General features: G+C 35.5%; 1 protein-coding gene and 1 long non-coding RNA gene across 2 annotated transcripts in view; one reads left to right on the top strand and one right to left on the bottom strand.

Moving 5' to 3' along the window:
* The window catches only part of LOC136799314 (uncharacterized), a 159,651-nt gene extending 152,900 nt beyond the window's left edge, over nt 1-6,751 (bottom strand). The window contains exon 1 of the long non-coding RNA XR_010845507.1: nt 6,738-6,751. This is a non-coding gene — a long non-coding RNA (uncharacterized lncRNA). The remainder of the gene's footprint in view (nt 1-6,737) is intronic.
* A 7,154-nt stretch (nt 6,752-13,905) lies between these two features.
* LOC136799303 (uncharacterized) lies at nt 13,906-21,997 on the top strand. Its single transcript, XM_067056010.1, has 9 exons — nt 13,906-14,069; nt 15,258-15,299; nt 15,622-15,787; nt 16,870-17,054; nt 17,879-18,060; nt 18,826-18,958; nt 20,012-20,176; nt 21,159-21,281; nt 21,577-21,997. The coding sequence occupies exons 1-9, from the start codon at nt 14,015-14,017 to the stop codon at nt 21,807-21,809; spliced, it is 1,284 nt and encodes a 427-aa protein (XP_066912111.1). The 5' UTR covers nt 13,906-14,014; the 3' UTR covers nt 21,810-21,997.
* Nucleotides 21,998-22,476: the final 479 nt, after the last annotated feature.

The raw sequence follows: 22,476 nt of genomic DNA, 5'->3' as shown, positions 1-22,476 counted from the left end.
AAATTTTTTAAATATTTTTTAAAATATATTATTGATACCTAAAACCTGTCAAAATTTGAAGTCAGTTGGATGCCTAGATCAAAAGTTATGCTAAATTTAAGATTTTGGGATTTTACAGGGTTTTAGCTGGATTTTATGATATGCGTGCACAAAAAAGACATAAAACCTGATCTGGTCGGTGTATAATTGTAAAATTTGGTATACATGGTGCTAATAGAATTATATTAAAAGTCAAAAACTTTCAGAGTGTTAAAATTTTTTTTCAGTGAGCTATTAGCAAAAGAGTGCAAGCCTGGTGGAAAACACCCCCCCCCCTGATAAAAATAGGGTTAAGAAAGAAATTCCTATATTCGATTATGATTGTTAAAACTGAGGAGAGCAAAAATATTTCTTGTGCATTGTTTACTTTCACTCTCTGTCTATTGTAACATGTTCACAAGGTATATAGCTTCAATTATCAACATTATTATGCAAGTTAGTTTTTTTCATAATTTTACGGTCGTAATTATTCGTAGCTTGCTTATTTCTTTTTTGTTGCATGAATTTACCGTGGTAAACAAAAGCGGGAAAAGATTATGCCATTGTTTTAGAATTATGTTATATAATTTAAGTTTTATGATAATTATTAGGAATAATCAGCATACTTTATGCATGGATCGTGCATCGTGAATCGTAAATCGTTAGATCGTGCATCTTAAATTACACCAACCCAAAATTGACCCATGGAAAAAAAATTTCATCTATGCAGTTCTTCAAAATGAAGCAAATATTTCCAACCCGGTTCAATTGCGTGGGGTATTCAGTGCTATTACATCACTTTTGTTTTCGACCCCTTGTATTTGCCACCAATCGCAAGTGAAAAATACCCCGTTCATTTGCCAGGATGCGCCTGACTGCCACACACGGGTGCACCACCGGGAGGAGCACAGCCGCCTGGGTGCATGTTAGGGATGAGCAGCAGGCTGGCTTCCCTAACAAAACGCTGCGCTTGCCTGTGCGCTACGCGCACAATATTTTGTGTACTTGCAAGGCCAGTGCATCATGAAGATTTATAGCCATCGGTTTTTATTATGAGCTTGGATTCCCAGNCAAAAACAAACTTCTATAGAACTTCCCTGTGCAGCAGAATCCTCAAATTCCTGCAATCTCTCCAAAAAAAATAACAGGAGCACTAGAAACACCAACCAATTTTGAACGAGGCCAAGGAAGAAATACGAATTCGGGATTTTTGTAAATATGGCTGATCTAAGAGAAAATGTTTTTTATAAAAATTGCGCAAGAAAGTTCTGAAAATACTTTCCTCTTTAAAAACCTTTATCTTCATCACACAACAAATTTCATTGAAAAATGTTAGCTCATTAATTCAAAATCAATAGAAACATATCACCATGTTGATAAAAAAGGTTCCAGGCCGCGAACTATCCAAACACCTATTCAAAGAAGACATTGCAACGTCCAAACTCAAGCGCTAGCGATCTCAATTAAAAAGAAGACACTACATTGCCGCGCTTTTGATGAGCAAAACTTGAAAAAGAAAAACAAAAAAATGGATACAGAAAATATTACAAAAATAACGGTTAGTAAGACGCTAAGTTCTTATAAAAAAGACGTTTTTGGTGAAAAAAGCACATTTTTGAAGTTCAATACCCCTGTACTCGGAAGAGAGTTAAAGTATTACTGCGAGCGGAGCTCTATTTTTTTCTTTCAAAAGATCGTGCGCCACTGGTTACTCGTTCGGACTGGGTCCGAATAGCGCTCGCTTACGGCTTATTATTCCAAGACGCTTTCAAACAAGTGATAACAAATTGAAGAAGGAACTTCAAAGTCAGGACGTCGCCTATGAGAGACGCCTCCTGATTAGGAGACGTCTCCTGATTGGAACATAAGACTTGGTCGCTGAGGAGACGCGTTCCAAAGGGCTTTTAGCTTTTCCGCGCATTTTTGAAACTATTTTAATGGAAAGAGCACCTTGAATTGGTAAAGTTTAAAAAAATCATCAAAAATTCTCGGTGCAATCGATCACTCCTAATATAAAGCACTACAAGGAGCCCCTCTTGATTTTTTTAATGTCCGCCATTTTTCTTTTTGAGACGCTTTTTGTCAGAAGACAGATTCTTACTTCTGATTGGTATTGTATTGATTACACCGGTGATTTTCTCACCGGATCAATTTTTTGGCCCATTGGGAAATCAAATCATCATGCGCACGAGATTGGCCGTTCCGATTATAAGACCGTGCCGATTGGAGACGTGAACCTCCTGATTAGAGACGGGTCCTCCTAATCAGGAGGGTCTCCTATAAGGCGACTGTTCCTGACTGTCAACCTTGTCTACAAGATGGTCAAAAAGGATTTATGTAAAAACTAAAAGTAAGCGAAAAAAGAGAAAAATAAGTTTGCCGTTCGTGCACTGGGCACCCTCCTCTAAGTTTCAGCGAATGAAAGTTAGTAAATTACTTAAATATTTTATCATGATTAGCATAATTACACATGAATTAACATATTTTTATATGCACGGATTGCGAATCGTGCATCGTAAATGTTGATCGTGATCTTAATTACCCAACCCAAAGGGAGTAATATTTTTTATAATATAATACATTTTAACACTGAACATAGAATGACTGCAAGCTCAACAGTTCATTATATCAGATTAGGGTCACTCACATATCGATTCTTCCCACGACTAACGTCAAATTGACGGAATTTGAAAACCCCCCCCCCACCTCTTAACTCAAATTAAAAAATTATCAAAAATCGATGAAACTAAATTTTCTGCTTCCTTTCATCGTTGTTTCGTCAGCCATCTTTATTTTTGCTACGGCTTGATCAGGCAGTTACTTTTAAAAATAATGGAGATAATTTCTAAACTTTTTTCGGAAAGTGCCGGAGTTAATTCTCCCATGTCATAATCACAAAAAGCCGCATTTCAAAAAAAGACCGACTGCGGCGAAATTCAAGGGCCGTGGACCGTTGAAAAAAGGAAATTAGACATAAACATCGGGCCGTTTGTTTGGTTAATTTCTGTAAAATGGCGAAGCATCGAATATTAGGTATGTAAAAGAGGAAAGAAATATGGAAATAATTTGTCACGGAATAAAAGTATTAAAAATCGATATTTCTGGGTGAAATTTCTTAGCGTCAAAGACTCTAACCCACCCACCCCTTCGCGTCAATTTGACGTTAGTCGTGGGAAGAATCGATATGTGAGTGACCCCTTAGGTTAGGTTAGGTTAGGTTAGGTTAGGTTAGGTTAGGTTTATTTCAAATTGAATAACATAAAGAAAGAAACTATGTACATAAGTTTTTAACCATTGGTGGCTCTCGTGCTATGTACACTTTGCAAGAAAAAAATATGATTAAAGATCAAAATATTGGTTCCAAGAAAATGAAATACAAATATGGAAAAGTAAATTTAACAAAGAGTTAAATCTAAGGAAAATTTATTAAAAATGGTTTATATCAGAAAAAAAAAAAAAGAAAAAAAAAAGAAGAAAACAAAAAACAAAAACAAAACAAACAAACAAAAAATCAATTATGTCGAAATGATGCAAACACACAATACTCCAATAAGAAGTTTAAGAAAGATGTAGCCACGATTCAACAAGAATTAAACGAATAAGACCTAGCTGAGAATTTAAAAAAATGTAGGTCCCTCAATGGGGCTCCAAGAGTTTTTTTTTGAGATTATCAGTGAAGACTGATTTGGTGTTCATGTCCAGTGTCGGCAATGTATGTTCCCAAAATCTGCAGGAAGAGCTTTGATAGGAAAGTAACGATTAAGATGGTGAATATGCATGCCACCAAGAGCAGCTTGGCGAGTGCCCTGCTCATGGATTTGATTAGCAAGGTCAAAGATTTCAGATAATTAGGTGGGAGACGTTTATGTTTTTCGTTAAAAATTAATTTCCATTCAAGCTGGTACAGTTGTTATGTGAGGAAATGGCTTAGTTAATTTATGGCGATTTCGTTTATCTGAAATTTTGATTAAGTCTGACATGCAGGTGAGAGGTGAACCCCAGGCTGATATTCCATATGAAAGATCTGGATGAAACTAAAATAAAGATTAGAAATGAGAGAATTTGGATCAATTTCGTTTTTATATAGTAAGCAAGGATGTTTAGTACTTTAGAGATTGTGTGTCGAACAATATTCATGGTATCTTGTTCAAACTGGACCACTCACCAAATAGATTTTGCACATTGCACTGAACATTTTACAATAACAAGCTGGATTCTGAAAAATTATTTTTGATCACACCGCTACTCCTCTACCATTTTAAGATTTCTCAAAACAAAACAAAAGGATTTGGCTCCATCTACATTAGATATCGAAAATGAAAGTGTAGCACCAGTAAAACTAAAAGCCCATCTACACTGACATCACAACACGGACAGACGAATCGAATACACAGACACTAGAGAAGAGGGAGGTCAAGCCAAGCACCCAGACGGAAAAGGATAATTACTAGGTCACAGTGTGGATCTAAACCACACTGAAACGACCGCCTTCCATCACGCATCACGCTCGTGAAAGAGCGCGCGTACATTATTGACGCCTACATGTCATCTCCAGTACATTTTAGATTATTCATTGAAAACAGATTACAATATAGTCATTTTTCATGTCTCGATTATTCAATTCCGAATAAAAGACATTCAGCCAAAAAAAAGAGAAACACCTGGGTAATCTAGTTAAAAAAACCGAAAGTAAATGGTAGACAAAGTAATGAGCCAAGGCAAAACGAGATTAGCGTACCACTATGAAAAAAACCGCCTCCGGGAGTCGACAAGGTCTCAAAAGAAGGTTGTCTACTGCTCATTCCGACATTTTAAATTTTACGGGGGTTTTGTTGTTTGGAATTGATTAACTAACAGTTAGGTAGGGTCAGGGTTGGTAGTAACGGCTTGTCACTGTGCCGGGTGCATACTCGGCGCCTTGGGCCCCGCAGGGTTGCTAGTAACGGCTCGAATTTCAGTCAGGGTAAAAGTCGATGTCGGAATGAGCAGTAGACAACCTTCTTTTGAGACCTTGTAATTATCGTCTCCCGCACCAGACACCAGAGACAGCCAGACAGCCAAAGTAAATCATGACTGAGGTAGGTGAATTTTAAGATTTATTTGACCAAATCAAGCGTTTCTATTCTAGGAGATTTTCAATTTGGATACAAATGCATTATTCTGATCAGAAAAAGAAATCCAGCCCCCCCCCCCCATTCCTTCCTTTTTTTTTAAACATTACTAGGTCACAGTTTGCTTCAGAGCAAACTGGTGCGACCGCTGTTTTACAGAGCAATTAACACTTTTTTGGCAGTCAACAGAACAACACCCATCACAAATCATGTATGATACTTCATAAAAAATGAAAAACCTCGTGAAAACCAGCACATGTAAAATGCAATATAACTAACAATGCCAAAAAGAATTGCAGAGGACCGAGAAAAGTTATAATTCAAAATAATAACTCCAAGAAGTACATCTAAAAACAAAGACTACCTCTGAAATCAAAACGCTTGCATCCTAGCTAACACGCTGAACTTTCTAAGCCACCGTACCATCCACCCATACCTCTCTGGGCCACCGTACACGCGGGATATCTCTTAGATATTTTTTTCTAAATATCTTTAAATAAGAAAGAAAATATATATATTTGCCAGGACCACGGTTGACTGGCTAACACGAGCTAGCAAAAAAAATGATATTTTTTTTAACAAACAAATAATCCTATCATAGGCGAAATATATATATTATATTCTAATTGAAGGCTGAGCTCACTTCCGAAGCATCAGTGTCATTTGAGCATGAAGAGACAATATAATTGTCTCGATACCATGGGTGTCTGGTTCCTCGGACACAGTATACCAGCGATTTCATGAGCGAGAGGTTGATCTTTCTCTTAACCCACGACGAAACAAGGCTGACATTAGTTTTTCTTTTGTCAGCGAGAAGTTCAACAAGTCTTTTTATGACCATGCTGCATTCTCTTGCCATCCCACCAAAAGCACTGAATACCATGGGACTAAACGACCCATGCTCCACTCTCAATACTCGTTCATTATACTGCCTTTTCTTTTCACGTTCGTTGATCTCGTAACACTTTTTGATTTCCAAGTCAGCATACCTCCGGGCTGTTGGGTTAAAAACCCTTATGTCAAAAAATGCCCTATATCTCTTAGATATTTGCGTGGTTATCTCCCTAATATTCAGCCACCAAAAATGAAAATTAAAGATGGTAACTTAAGCTGCACGATTTCACTTTCGATTTCAACTTTCAACCTCCCGACTCCGTAAAACAAAAACACGACGGTAAAAANCCCCCCCCCCGGGTGCTGGGCATGTGCGGACGATAAGGGTCGGTTTTTTCACCCTTCAAAGTAGTCTCTCTAAGGGTCGGAAAATTCACGATTTTAGGAATTTTTTTTGATTTCAAGTGCAAAAATTCTCTCAGGGTACACTTTCTTCAAGAATCGAAGTACATTTTTCAAAAAAAGTCTCTCTACAGGTCACATTTTCAGCCAAAATCAGTCTCTCTAAGGGTCGGACTTCGGAGGTCCCGTCCGCACGTACCCCTCATCCGCCAACCCTAGTATCCCCCCACCCCCGGGTATACTGTTAAACGCCACATTTTAAGCTTAATTCCAGTTTCTAAGTCTCACAAGCCACTTCCAGTTCTTAATAAACTTTGTGAAATAGAACTCGATGGCCCAGAAGAGTGAGAAGACTCAAGTGACACTGCGCACCTTCTGAAAGAAATTGTTGAGATGCAATCAGAGAATTTTTCATTAATTGTTTGGAAATTTCACCGTTTTCGGGATCATTTCTTACCGTAAATCATGCTTATAAAGTGCTGACCAGACAAATTTAGCCCTTATTTTGTTGCTAAGTACCCCTCAGAGTGAGATTACGGAGACGTGATTGGCTTTAAACTTTATTGGGAAACATTTCACTCATTCATTTCAGAGAAAAAGGCCAATTTTGAGAGAAAAATATCTTTTTTCGACGGTAAGGAAATTGTGCTCTGGTCTGTAAAATACACATTTTTACTGCAAACTTAATGAAAATTTGCACAAACAATTTTTAATGCCTTATCTAGGAGCACATAAAGTTTTGATGTGTTAAAAAGTATATTTCTTCAGATATGACTAAAAGAATTGCCTCACTCCATGAAAGCCCGCCGCCCGCCTACAATAGCAGCCAAACCTGAGAAAACGAAAGTGACTTATATCCCGAGATAGGAAAGTTTTCAGACCCAACTTTGTATCTAAAAATTAATCAGTGTCAAATTTCCGATTGATTGATATATGATAAGCCTATATTTGGGTAGACTATGTTATAAGACGAATCACTATCTAAGAAAAAAGCCCAAAGCTGAAGAGAATTCGCAAACGGGTTTTTTTGCCGAAAAGAGTTAACAGTCGGTAGAGTTGCCAGTCTTCTTCGAAACTCTCCCGCCGATTTTTTTCCGTATACCACCATAACGCCATACCGCCATTTTTTCCCGCCTTTACTTTCACTGTAACGGACGATAACATCGTCTAATATTTGGGTTGAAAGAATTTTCAGTTTTTCCTACCGGGGGTCACATGACCAAAAATCCGCCATTATTATGGATACCCAGGTGAGAAATCCAGGTGGCCCAGAAGCTTAAAATATTCTTATTACCAAAAGGAACAAGAAAAACACCCAAAGAAATTTAGTCCACCAAACGGATAAGATACTTCTCGGCTCGTACGCTCGTACCTGTCTAATAACTCAGTAAGTAAAATACATTTTCAAAAATCTTTATCCAGCTCGATTAAAACAAACTGGCAAATAAAATTATTTCACGCCAATAATATGAATCATGTAAAAAATGCAGACCAGATAACGCAACATTTAGATCCTCAGATTTCCATCAATGATGTCTAAATCAATAAAAATGCCGAAATAAAGACACCCTGTAACTTTTTTTGGACAAATTTTGTGTGGCAACTGCAAGTGCCAATCAAGTTTTTTTTTATTAGTTATTTTTTTACCAGTTTATAAGAACATTGAGGCTGAAATTCTTGCGAAAAATTAAGAACATTGTAAGAACATGCCCAGCCTCAGTTTGGAAAAAAAATGACAAGAAACTACAATTTTTCCTCTTTTCAAGCAGTTTTAACCGAACTTAGGGATGGGTTTCTAAAATCGACAGTAAAATATTGTCCAAATTTTACCAATTCTAAGTGCTCTCATGGCCCCCAGCGTGCGAATCGAATTGAGGGGGCCAAAAAAATATGTTGCCCACCATGGTTGGGCGACGAAGAAAATTTTCGACTTTTCACCCTTATTTCACCCCTCTAAACGGCGAGGGGTAAATCACTTCGAAAAAAGCGTACGAAATGATTTGTGATTTTTGATTTTTTTGTGATTTTTTGATTTTTCTGTGATTTTTTTGTGATTTTTTTGTGATTTTTTTGTGATTTTTTTGTGATTTTTTTGTGGATTTTTTTGTGATGTTTTTGTTTTTTTTGTTTGATTTTTTTGTGATTTTTTGTTTTTTGATTTTTTTGTTTTTTTTGTTTTTTTGATTTTTTTTTTTTTGTGATTTTTTTTGATTGTGATTTTTTTCGTTTTTTTTGTTTTTTTTTTTTTCTGTGATTTTTTGTGATTTTTTTGATTTTTTTTTTTTTGTGATTTTTGTTTTGTGATTTTTTTTTTTGTGATTTTTTTTTTTTTGTGATTTTTGTTTTTTTTTTTTTTTTGATTTTTCTTGATTTTTTTTTTTTTTTTTTTTTTGTGATTTTTTTTGTATTTTTTTTTTTTTTTTGTGATTTTTTTGTGATTTTTTGTGATTTTTTGTTTTTTTTGTGATTTCTTTATTTTTGATTTTTTTCTGTGTTTTTTTTGTTTTTTGATTTTTGTGATTTTTGCCCCCGCAACGAGCGTAGCGAGTGAGGAGGCCGTTCCTAGCTTCACGCAAGGATATTGGACAGGAATCTCGAATCTTTTGCGCGCGCGTTTGTTCGTATTGTATGTTCCGGCCAATTAAGTGTTCCGCAAAAATATGGCGGTAAATTATACAGCGGTAAATGTTATACACATTTTCATATTCGTTATATGCTATTACCATTATTATATATTGCATTTCATTAGTTTTGATTTAGGATTGAAAAGCTGAAGCGAGTGTTATAAATGCAAATTATAGAAAAAGTATATAATTACACCATAACAAGGATTACAATATTACTTTTGCAAATCAAAACAAACAAAATGGCAGACTGGTTTGATGATGAGCTGATCGATTCATTGAATGGAAAAAGTGTTTTGTATGTCAAATTTTGTTTCTTGTCTTTAAAACTGAAAAATACTGTAATTTAGTCAGAAGTTCATTTCAGCAATGATTTTCAATTCTTTTTCGGGAATCTTTAAAGAAATTTTGCTCAAGTTTTCAAATGGCATTTTGTTGATCTTTTGTTCAAACTTTCAAACTGTTTTCATTGTCTGTCTGTCTTTTATTAATAACTACCTTTATTGTTTAAGAGCTCTTAAGCTTTAAAGACCATTATATGGTCGTAACTCGGGAATATCTTTCTTAACTCCGTAAAACAAGATGCCGCAAAGTACAAAAAAGAGAATGTAGCCTATGAATCCGCAAAATTGAATGTAATCGATGTAAACAAACTTTTTTTTTTGGTCTTCAAAATAGATTTTAACCTCACTTAGAGTGTTCACTGTTTGTTCAGTGTGGTAAATCTATTTGGAAAACCTGAAAAAAGTTTGTAGGCGCATACATTCAACTTTTTCAGTTGTGAAAGCCTACGTAATAACTTGCGCTCCATAGTTTGGTGAAATAGCTCCAATTCTGGCTTTCCAAGTTAGGAGGGACCTTCCCGAGGCATTTAACGGTGGTTAGACTAGGCACACAGACAGTCATACAGAAACGGTAAAACAAGATACCGGCAAAGTACAAAAAAGTAGAATGTAGCATATGAATCCAAAATTGAATGTGAATCGATGTAAACAAACTTTTTTTTTGGTCTTCAAAATAGATTTACCTCACTTAGAGTGTTTTCACTGTTTGTTCAGTGTGGTAAATCTATTTGGAAAACCTGAAAAAAGTTTGTATAGGCGCATACATTCAACTTTTTCAGTTGTGATAGCCTACGTAATAACTTGCGCTCCAGTAGTTTGGTGAAATAGCTCCAATTCTGGCTTTCCAAGTTAGGAGGGACCTTCCCGAAGGCATTTAACGGTGGTTAGACTAGGCACACAGACAGTCATACAGAAACACCATAAAGTGAAAGTATATAGCTATAAACTCAAAAAGTCTAGCTTCCTGAAGGCACATCTCTTCATTGTCTGCGCTGCGATCATCTTAATGGATTCAATCAGCTTTTAGTTTGGAGAAAAGATTGCATCATGAAAAAGTACTATGCACTTTAAAAAAAATTAGGCGCATTTCAACTTTTCTCGACTGTACGTCTGAATGGACCACAATGGCATATCTTTATTTTTCTTTTGACCAACAACATAAAAGATTTTGCTTGAGAAGTACAATCAAAGCGTAAGCGAGTGGAGTCCGGGCCTTAGCTAGGATTGGTTTCTATTTCGCCCTATTTAAGATGGCGCAGAACTTTTTGATAAATTTTATCCACAGTATCCTCTTGACTATTGTTTATTAGGCAAAGTAGCAATAGAGAATCAATCAATCAATCAATCAGTAATTAAATCACAATAATCAAATCAATTAATTATTCCTGATTATTTTTTATGTTTCAATCTTTAAAGCATTAAAAGCTTTATCTCGTCAACCTGTTCCGACAAGCTCGTTTCTTGAACCCGTCTTACGTTTAAAATCTATTCCATGTAAATTGGAAGTTTGTTTTGCTACCATGTACAAACCACTCTCAAGGAAGATACTCTCGGGTATCTAATAAACGTACATGTACGTTTATTAATTTTAACAAAAATTTTCCTCAATTTCAAGTGCCTACTTTGTTTTAATGATAAATATCCATCTTTGACTTTTGAGGTTTGTTCTACTCGTCAAAAGAAAGCAAATTACCCAATATTTAACCCTAACCTCATTAAAAAGATCCTTCAATTAGGTTTGCATGCCCTCCATTTTCGACCCTGTACGTTTATTCGCTACTGGTACGTTTATTAGGTACTCGAGTAGTCTAATTACTCTGATATGGTTTCCACAGATAGCAAAAATGAATGCCAATTTAAGTGGAATAAACTTTAGCTTGCAAAACATAAGAGTCATTTCTTTTTAATTAGATTTTTTCATGTCTTCGTCGAAACCTTAATTATAACTAGGCCATCGTTTTTATTTATTTAGATGGAGTGTTATTGTTATTATTTTCAGGAAAAAAGAAAATCTTTTATTTCCTCGTTTAACCAAACGTGTAGTTACTTACTATTTTTTTGTCCCCATGCATTTCTTATAATCTTGCAATTGACATTGTTATGATTATACAATTTATTATAGAATTCTTTAAATATTATATTGCTGCGGTGGCATGTTAGTGTAAGCTATGTACTAGTTCTAAGAGGTGTACGAAATTTTTTCGAGTAATTTACCCCTCGCTAAACGGTGTATATATAAGATTTTTGAAAGTAAAAAAAAATTACTTTGCAAAATATTGGGGGGGGGGGGGGGCAATGGCTCTTTATTTTGCATGATATTGTCGATTTAGAGTAGTCTGAAAAATTAAGAACATTTTAGGCTGAAAATTGTTAAAAAAAGAAGCACATCCAGGCTCAGCCAAATTTTAAGTGTTCTAATAAAAAATAAAAAAGCGTGTATCTTTAAATGAATCAACCCAATGCTACTGTATCGTCGGGATTGAACAATACAGTAAAATTTTAACAACTGTTACGAATTTTACATTACAGCCAAAATTCTAAGCAAAACCACACAAGAGTGGTTTATACTGAAAATGAGCATTTTTGAGGTAAATACGGACCGGTATGTACAAACCATGCACTTGACCAAACAGAAACTGATACGAGCATTTTTGCACTAGGTACACGACTGATAGGGGTATAAAAAGCAAGCAGGGTATCAAAAAATCAATCATGAAGTGCTCATCAAATTTCATACTGTTGAAATGTTCACTGAATGATTTATTTATTAATCCCATTATTGACGTCATAAGACGAAACTCAACAGGGGGTGATTTGGAGGTGTAGGGTGTGGTTTTGTTAGCTTTAATACATTACACTTATGGAATGAGGTACATACATGTTTTTTATAACATCCAAAATTTTTCTAGTCTAAAAATGTTCTTAACCTTTCAAACACGGCAGACGTGTATATACATATTTAATTTGCCATATATCGCAAAAACACAAAAACAGAAAAATTAGTCCCTCGAAGGGTACCTTTTTCGAACCTCAGCGGAGCACCCCCGTCGGTCGGCAAGGGTAGTACTAGAGATGCTATCGTCCTATAATATATTATTATGATATAATATAGTTTGTATATTATAAAACGTAATTTTGCCGAGTTGATATAGTCTAAGACAACAGCTACCCCCGAAAAAAACTCCGTCTTCACGTTTGTTCCTCTTAGATGAAACTCGTCTTAGACTATAGCATAGTCTAGGGTAGTACCCTCCCCCGGGCTAATGTTTTTACTCTGAAGGTACAAACTAAAAACAAGCTAGGAATTTTCACATTTTTCCTTTTCACATTTTTCAAAAAGTGTTGGGCTCGCTGGATTTTGCATTTCAAAAAAAAAGTTAAGGTTAAAGGTAAGTTCTAAATTTCACTATTTTGTAAGTATTGGCCATAGAAGCCTCGTGTTCTTATATAGTTTGTTCTTATAAAAAACATGTACTCTGACATGTGCTTTTGATTAATTGCCGATGTTCTAAGAACCTCTTAAGGATGCTGACATTTCTGACGAATTCGCAGTGCTTTAACTAACCTTCCAGTAGTTTTGCAGAGGTCTGCGATTCACGAGTAGGAATCACGGCGCTAACAGACACTTGACTTGACAGACGCGAGCTGCCAAAGCCATGGCGTATACCATGACACTCGAACGACACTGGGAGAGTGATACTCACGCGAGGCCGAACCATGGCACCTCATTATGTCTGTCTAATCTACCCACACACTTATATTAGAGTAATGGTACCCGATTCCTCTCACATGGCATGGGTTGACCCGAACGAAGATATATTCACTTGCCAAGTGAATCTTAGGTGGGTATCGAGATCGGGCCTCCCAGGCGGGAGTCAAGGATGATAACCAATATACAATTACGCCTACGATTCAGACTTCAACACTTTTAATGCTTCCACCATTCTTTTTATTACCTAAGTTTATTGCACCAATTATCCAGTTATGTTTTTGTTTTTTTACGTCGAATTTCAAATTTTCTCAGTCATTTCTGTATCATTAGTGCGTAAGTTTGCACGAAACTCCGAGTGATGTACTTTTTAGTTTTTAAATAAATGAAAGATAACTTAAAATATTGATAGGATGTTTTTTATCCTCAAAAAACCATTCTTATAACGAAAAAAAGGGTGAATTACACGCACTCTCAGTTTTAAAGGTTTTTCCTGAGACCTATACGGTGTCTCAATTAGCGATCCGTTATCGCAGCCCCTAAAAGGTTTCGTTGCAAATCAGACTATAGGGTCTTGATTCAAATATGAGACTCCAAAAGGTCTCAGTAAAAACCTTTAAAACTGACAGTGCAGTCATGAACTATTGACGAATAACTTTTCTAAACTATTAGTCACGAGGATAAATAACAGAAACTAAACACACTACAGTTGTCATAATATGTCTGTATATAAAGCTACATGATCATACTTTATCCAATGTTGATATACAATCATAAGTAAATAGATCTTTCTATAAAAAGTGTCAAATTCTTTTGACCTTTCGCCGTTTATATAACTGTCAACTTTAGCACTTGTTCTAAATTAGTTTATCAGAGAGCCTCTCTCAGACAGGTCTCACTTTACAAGGAAGTTTTCTTACATACATATTTTCACCGTTTTCTTTGCGGTTTGGTCACTACACCGTACAAGCAATGAAGTCAGTTTTTTTATTCGCCGTTGTTGCGATACTGTTAACCGAATCACAAGGTTTGTAAAGTTTCCTTGGGGGACAATGGGATGGAGAGAATGGTGGCCCACTTTCATTACTTTCAAATGCCTAATAAACGCCACACCCGTCTTTTCATTTTCCGATTATATTTTAACTTCCTGAGATCTAAATCAATCCCTCCCTCCGTTTATCAATTTTTGAAAATGTTTTTAGCATTTAAGAGAAAGTCTTATCTTTTGCTCGAAATCACCTGATTTAGACATCAAAAATCTAGATAGGTTTGTGACAAAAGTCCTAAATCAGACAAGGATTTATTCAGTGCTCAATTGTAGAAGAATGCTTTTGGCTTTGAAGAGTAAGTTCAAGGAGCTGAAGAGACTGTGATATTTTCTTCAATTTCCATTCATTTTCCAAGGCAAAATGAAAAGTCATCTTCTAAAGGATCGTCTACACAGGATTACTAAAAAAGGGAATAGTTTTGGAGGTGATAAATTCGGGCAGATTAAACAGTGGCGGAGGTGTTTACAGTGTCTGTTCCAAACTCTGCCGTCACTTTTTTCCCGTAAACCGCCCTGACGCCCTTACTATGCGTATGAACATGCTAGACGCTTATATAACGGACGATAGCATCGTCTAAAAGAATCCAGGAGCTAACAAACAATATCTATTATGTTAATTTGAGCATGCCTTGACCGCCATATAATATGGTATTACGATTGCACTGGGTGAGCTGAAAAAAGTATATACCAAAGTACAGTATAATTTCCTGTCGATTCGCTTGGTATCAAGGAAAACAAAACTTGAACTTTGTATGTAAAACTTATGATAAAAACCTAACATTGTCATTTGTATACTATAATTGGATAAATTCTCGCAGGGATTAAATTTCGCGGATGGCAACACTATAGGGAGACCAATTTTCACTAATTGTGCCTTTTTACACCAATTTGTGCATCTTGGTTGTCAAAATACGCACATTAGCGCTTTTTTAATGCTAGTAAGCATTTTAAAAGTAAAAGTAGTTATTTGACATTTTCGAGTTTTTCTCAAAAAAATTTCGCGGATAAGGACTAAATTTCGCGGATGACACCCAAATCTGCGAAATCCGCAAAAATTTATTCTTTTTGGCGCTACTGCATTCAGTTTTGTATTGGTCGAAATGTCATACCAAAACAATGCATCACATTGTATTTTATAGTTCTTTAAATTTCACTTCTCAATTTCAGGACAGAAGAAGAGCACCGGCCCCGTAGACCTTTACAACTACAGTAAGTCGAGGCATTTGTTGTAGCGACAGAGTTTTACGCAAGTTTTACGAAAGTAACATGTCTTTTCTAAGAATACTGTTCAGAAGGCCATTATAAAATAGGGATACTAAACCCTGAATAAAAATCTCTCGTGGGCAAAAATTTGGTAAGTAGATTACAGCATTTTTCATCATGATACATTCATGATTTCTGGTTAAAAGAAAATCTACATGTATCGTTTATTTGCAAAGGAAACCTATAAAATGAAAGTCGAATGCCGCGAACGCGAACGTAACATGCAGGAAAACAGTACGAGTCAACCATAATCTTTCTCTTTTTTTAGAATTTTTCACTGATAATTTACCAAAGAATATCAAACAGAAAGTCAATAAAGCATTGGATAGAACAAAACCATTCTCTTTCCGTGGTAACAGACCTGGGAATGCAGTAGATACGCATGCGTGTGGACGAGTAACAGCTGTACCAAGACACCTCAATTTCATCACAAGGTATTGAATTTCAAAGCCCCCTTTTTTAAGGAGTTTTAGAAAATTTTAAAATCCCCAAAACTCGCTATCCATCAAATAAAAGTTAAGAATTTTTATAATTCGGGTCAACAGAACAGTTTTTGCAAAGTTTCTAAATATCTAGACTGGGAATCCAGTCGTTTATAACGTTTTTGTTGAAAGCGGGAAATTTTTATGTCGGGATATGGTTAAAATAAACGACTGGGCTAAGGTGGTTTCCGTAGCTTACGGGAGTTCCAGCAGGGCCCGCAGATTTCTGCGGGGTGAGAAAACAATCATATACAACAAATATATATAAACAAATAAAAATTTCAGCCAATGAGAATTTCTAAGTGAAAGAAAAAAAAAGAAACCAAATCAAACCAACAAGACCCCCTGAAAATGTTATCCAAAAACATGAAAAGAGAAAATTTTTATGAAAAGTTTGTTGTGCACAAAATATTCTAGACGACTATTTGATGCTCCTGTCAAGTTTTCTACTTCCTATTTTTTACCGAGTTAAGTCGTCTAGCATGCTAGACTACTAAATATCCAATTACGGATTAAAACCTATAGTGCGAATGTTATTTTGACTTTTCAAAACAAAGTTAGAAAGCAAAATCTGAAGAAATTGTGTTTTTTCCCAGCTAGCTTCCATTTATACCCGAGAAATTGACTTATCAACAAATACGCTATAAAGTGAGTTTTGATACCAATGTTAGGCTATAAACTCAAGAGAAATTAAAAACATTCCAAGGCTTCAAAAAAATTTTGAATGTTCTATAAAATAACGTGTATCAAACCGGTCACATATTTATAGGCCCTTTTTTGACTTGGTTCAGTATATGGCCCCAAGGATCATTATCTTGGGCATTAACGACACAAAAGGTGATACCTCGCTATCATGGTAGATCAAAAGGGTTCCCATGGGAAACATGCGCGCATCCCTCTGTCTGTGAACATTATGTGAAAAACAATATTTCCGATTTTCTGAAATTCGATTCTTCAAAGCAAAGCTAATTTCTTAAAACAAATTTCATCGAACGAGAGCTTACAAAATAGTATTAAATTTTTCCCCTTTCTAGATACAACCATTATCAAAAGTATACACATGCGTATGGCATACCTATTGTTAGTACCAACCGTGTCTCGAATGCTGGTTTGAACAGAGCGTGTTACGTTGTTCGCTTCCTGTTGGCCGATCGACCTCGACTCAGACAATCATTATATAAGAATTATGGACGACTTGGTATAATGGCCGAAAATGAAGGTAAGAGTTCAAATTCCGAAGTTTGCCTCAAACTCACTAACTCTAGCTTATCGGAAACGAAAAAAAAAACTACCTATTATCGTTTGACGTCAAAAGTTAAACCGTCATTGTTAGCGAAAAAAGCGAGTTTATGTATTTTCACTTTTGAGGACGGTAAAGTGACTGAAGCGATCTGGAATAGCCCGCAATTTTGACCCGCAAAAACGAGGACAGTAAATGTGCCGATTTACCGCGTCGTCCTCAGTCAGTCATGATTTAGACAAATTAGAACCTTACCGCCTCCGTCGTAGAAAAACACACACATAAAAACTCAGTAAATACTTTAAAATCACAACCTCGGGCCTTTTTGTTCCATCACTATTTTCGCTATCTTTACTATAAAAGCACTCATTTCCAATTTTTTCTGTCCAAATCTGTAAGCATTGCTTGCAAAAAAACTTACTATACTTGCAAACTCCCCATTAGCAGAAATAGTAAAAACCTCAACCTTCTGCAAGCAAAGTGAAGTTCTTCACAGTGAAAATTGCATCTAAAATCAGACTAGGTGATGTTTTCTTAGCCTGACTTCCGATTTTAAACAAATAAGATTAGAGAAGTGAAGAGCTGAAACTGTACTTTGCTCCACACACGGGTCTATATCTGGCACTCGTATCTGAAAGTTAGCAAAACACGAAGTCCGTATTACAGATCTATACAACAACTTACAAAACTGATGCGAATACTTTCATCACACAAGTTAACCGAGCTATTAAATATTTTTTTCAAACTGTTAGAAAAAAATTCCGAAGAAAAAGCAACAAGTATTTTTGTAAATATAATTTTAGGAACAACAACTATCCCTGAGCATCGCCATTTGGGAAGTTGGTGGGATACCCGAGCTCGCGGTCTGGGCGGAACGCTTAGTATCCCAATTTCTACTGGTGGCGAAGAGAACTTATTGTGTCGAAGCAGTGATCGTTATCGAAGGGAAGACATCTTCCTTCATGAATTCTCACATGGTATTTCGGTGAGTCAAATTTCTGCCATTTTGAAAACGCGACAGTAATCGCTGAGATTACTGAAAAATTTTTTAGATTTTAGAATTTTAGAATTTTAAATTACTGAGATTATCAATTCCATTTTTTCTTCCAAAATGTATATTGGGTTTTTGTTACAGATTGTCATGGTTTTTCTTCAGTGCATATAACTTCACTATGTGTCTTAACTTACGAAATTTAGTCTACACAATAGACAGCTCCAGGCTATGAGTTTTACGCTCGAAACATAAGATATGACGAAGATATGACGTAGCCTAACGAAATTGAGTCCATAAATTTTCAGGATAAATTCACATTTTGTTATTGTGTTTTCTCTTGAACATTTATAAAAAACTCATCAGATTAGGCGAGACCAATTTGATTTGTTTTTTTACGGGCCCGACCGACCTTGAAATTCCAAAAATCGAAATAAAAATAAAATTGATTTTGGTAGTACAAGCATAAGCATAAATCCGTAGCTTGAATTGTCAGCGATCCTCAGACAGTCAGGCATGCAGATTTTCGACAATAACAACCTGAAAAAATCTTTTTTTTTCTGTAGCAAGTTTTTACTACTTTGATCGGATTAATTTAACGAGTCAAAAAAATCGCTAATCAGCATTCCGAAAATTTAGCGTGGATTTAATTTTGCGAGTCAGCAATCTCATGAAAACAGGAAATATTCGTAAAAACATGAAATTAATTCTCGTGAAATTTATCCGATTGAAATAAATTGATTTTATCATGATATACAGGAAGTGGCAATTCGTGGTGGAGGAATTCCAGGTTATTTTGCTCGTCTCCAACGTGCTTACAACAGTGCAAAATATCGCGGATTATGGAGAAATACGTATGCTATGAGTACAGTACAAGAATACTTCGCAGAGGGTATGTACACGTTTCTTTTGTAAGAACAACCAACAAAGCCTTCGGATGTTCTTAACTTTTGTACCTTTTATTTTTCCCCATTTTTTGTGATTTTTTATGTCTATTTTCCTAAGAAATCGGATGTTTTAGAGTCTCAAGAGCCTTAAAATGTTCTTAACATTTTGGCCATCAAAGCCTTATGTCTTTATATAGTTTGTTCTTAAAATTCTTATAAACAATAGGCTATTTATAGGCTCTACTTTATCTAATCGGATATTTCGATTATGGAGTGGTATAATGGCTGCCAGATCATATTTTCAGCCTAGTCGAATCATTCACGAGTTTTTTCGATCCTCAAAGACCTTGAAGTCGGAAATCTTAAGTCTCGTGCTAAAACTCAGAGTTAAAATTCTACTTTCCAACTCTAAGTTAACTTAAAACTACTTGCGGTTATTTAAATCTTGCAGGGGAATTACTTTTGCGCCAGTTATTGTAGTCATAGTTGTAGCTCAAAAACTAGGTAAAAAGTCCAGGATCTCTTAAGATTAAACGAAAAATCCATGGGGTATGGGGTATGTTATTTCGGTTAAAACCCAAGTAAGATTTAACCTTCAAGAAATGACTTTTGTAACATGGGGAATATCAGTTTTTCTGGCATGGCGCCCATCTTAGGCCCAATGAAGGAATAACGAATATGTAGCGTACGGCATCCTTTAAAATATTTTACCCATTCCCAAACAACAGCAAAGAATGATAGATTATATCAACTTACGTTTCTTTGAATGGATGGCTTGTTTGATTGATAATGATCGATTTTGACATGTGGTAATTGATCTAGAGCTTTGAAGAGAATGATACATTGATTTAAATAATAGATTCAAATTATTAAAGTAGACCAGAGTTCAACCTCGTCCTCGTTTATCCCATCCAGGCTTTATTTACGTTACTGATGGTCGTCAGAAAATAATGACGCATAAAAAAGCCGATAATCATCAGGGAAAGATGTTGACTAGGGCCAAAATTACTAAAAATTTAACGACATTTGCTCTTAATAATCATAATTTTTGCTGATAGGTGTTCAAAGTTATTTTGAAGTGAACGATTACGCGGCCCGACCTAATGGCGTCCACGGGCCGGTCAATACACGATCAAAACTTCGCACTTACGATATCACTTTGTACAACTTGGTAAGAGAAGTTTTCCCATGTGGAAATATCATTCACGACCGGTGTAAAAGAGGTAAGTGCAAACTTAATACCTTAAAGGAAGAAATTTTGGCGGGAATTTAATTTGGCGGAGGGCCAAAAATGTTTTTTCAGAGGGAATTTAATTTGGCGGATGGACGAAAAAACTAAATTTGGCGGGAATTTAATTTGGCGGTCGCTTAAAAAACTCGTTAAGATGGCGTCAAAACAGCGAAAAAATAGCAAAAACACCTCAAAAGAGATATATTTTCAAAATGTTTAATTTGACGGGAATTTAATTTGGTGGATGGCAGAAAAAAGACATTTTGGCGGGAACTTAATTTGGCGGATTTCAGTCAAGTCCGTCAAATCCGCCAAATTTTAAGGTACTTATTATCTTCGAAGACCAAAACAATTTGCGAGTAAACTCGAAACTTCGGATTTAATTTTGCAGACCATATTGTAGACGATGTTATCGTCCGTTACAGTGATAGTAAAGGCGGGAAAGATGGCGGTATGGCGTTATATATGGCGGTATACGGAAAAAAAATCGGCGGGAGAGTTTCGAAGAAGACTAGCAACTCTACCGACTGTAAACTCATTTCGGCAAAAAAAACCCGTTTGCGAATTTTCTTCGGCTTTGGGCTTTTTTCTTTGATAGTGATTCGTCTTAGACTATAACATAGTCTAACCATATTGCAAAGTTTCATTCATTTTTTACAAGAATCAATTTGGTGAATTAGCAATTTCAAGAAATTCGTGAAATCGCCTACATATCTTTCAAACTTTAAAACCTTTGAGTTTTAAGCCCAAAAATATTTTCATTGCCACAATTTTCTAAGTATTTAAGAAATTGGTTTAAAGTTCGCAAAGCCTTAAAATGTTCTTAACTTTCGTTCTTAAAATTTTGGTCATCAAAGCATGATGTTCTTATAGTTTGTAATAACCAAATTTATTGAATAAAATTTTAATCAAAGACTCACCTTTCTATCAGACTTGATTTAGCACTTGTTTCTTATTTTCTTCATTTCTTCCAGGAACACCGCCAAGTTTCCGCATGAATTGTGATGGCTCAAAACCAGTTGTTACAGTTGCACCACCAAAAGTCACCACAACCACCACCACCCATAGTACCAAAAAACCTGACGGTGGAAATAAAGGTATAAAATGACTCGAATTTTACAAAGACATCCTAGTAGTAAACATACAAATTTCAATAGATCAAATTTAGCATCCCCCGAGCATCCCCCCAAAAAAGAAAATATAATAGACTTCAATGACATTACATTACGACAGAAATTTTGAAAGGGTAAAGGCCCTTTGCTGTATTTATGTCCATTAAAAATTGACCTACATATATAGACTTACATAAACTTTGTCATTCGACAAACGACAAAATTAGAGCTCCAACAATATCCAAACATTATAGTGTTATTCAATATTTATTTCATCTAGATTGTGTTGACAAGAACAAAAGCTGTGGTGGTTGGGCTAGATATGGATACTGTAAAAGCAATGCATATGTTAAAACGAATTGTAAAAAGAGTTGCAAATCATGTGATAACTCGAGTTGTAAAGATAACAACAAGTGGTGCAACTCGTGGAAAGGAAAAGGCTATTGTAATTCGAATAGTCAACACTACAACTACATGATCAAAAATTGTAAAAAAGCATGCTCCCTTTGTTAATCAAACAAACACAGGCCTGAATTGTGTCAAACTTGTAATTTTAGGTATGACAATCAATAAAATTTATATTTTTCTAAGGATCCAGGTTCGTTTTTATAAATATACCGATTACATTTTCTATAATTTATAAAATAAAAGTGTTTTCATGAATGTGCGTTTTTATAACTATTACTTTTTAATTTCTTTTATACATTTTCTTTTTTATATTTGTACTATATGTAATAGTTATCGGACAGTTGCGAGTACAATATGAGAAATATTTTACGAGTTCCGAGATTTTTCCGTACAATATTTTCCGAGCCTTTAGGCGAGGAAAATATACGGAAAATACGGAACGAGTAAAATATTTCCATATTGTACGAGCAAATGTCTGATAACTGGTTTATCGGTGACCCAAAAAATGCACGCAGGGCACTTTTGTAGCAAAGTGACGTTAGATTGCTGCTACCGCTACAATGCAACAACATCTTTTCGTCAATTTATATTTTTACATGTAAAATACAAGATATATTGTACTCTTTTTAACCAATCAGATTGCAGATATTTTTTGGATCGCCGATAAACCATCTTATCATTGATTAAAAGGTCAAAGTAAAATGTTCTCTTGTTCTTAGCCCTTTAAAATACCTTACTGTAGAGACATTTGTTTTATATTGTTTTTCACTAA

Source organism: Clytia hemisphaerica, unplaced genomic scaffold (assembly GCF_902728285.1).
Source record: "Clytia hemisphaerica strain Z4C2 unplaced genomic scaffold, Clytia hemisphaerica genome assembly, whole genome shotgun sequence".
Classification (NCBI taxonomy): domain Eukaryota; kingdom Metazoa; phylum Cnidaria; class Hydrozoa; order Leptothecata; family Clytiidae; genus Clytia; species Clytia hemisphaerica.
Note: the sequence above shows the minus strand (reverse complement) of the source record. Positions and strands in the feature narration are given on the sequence as shown.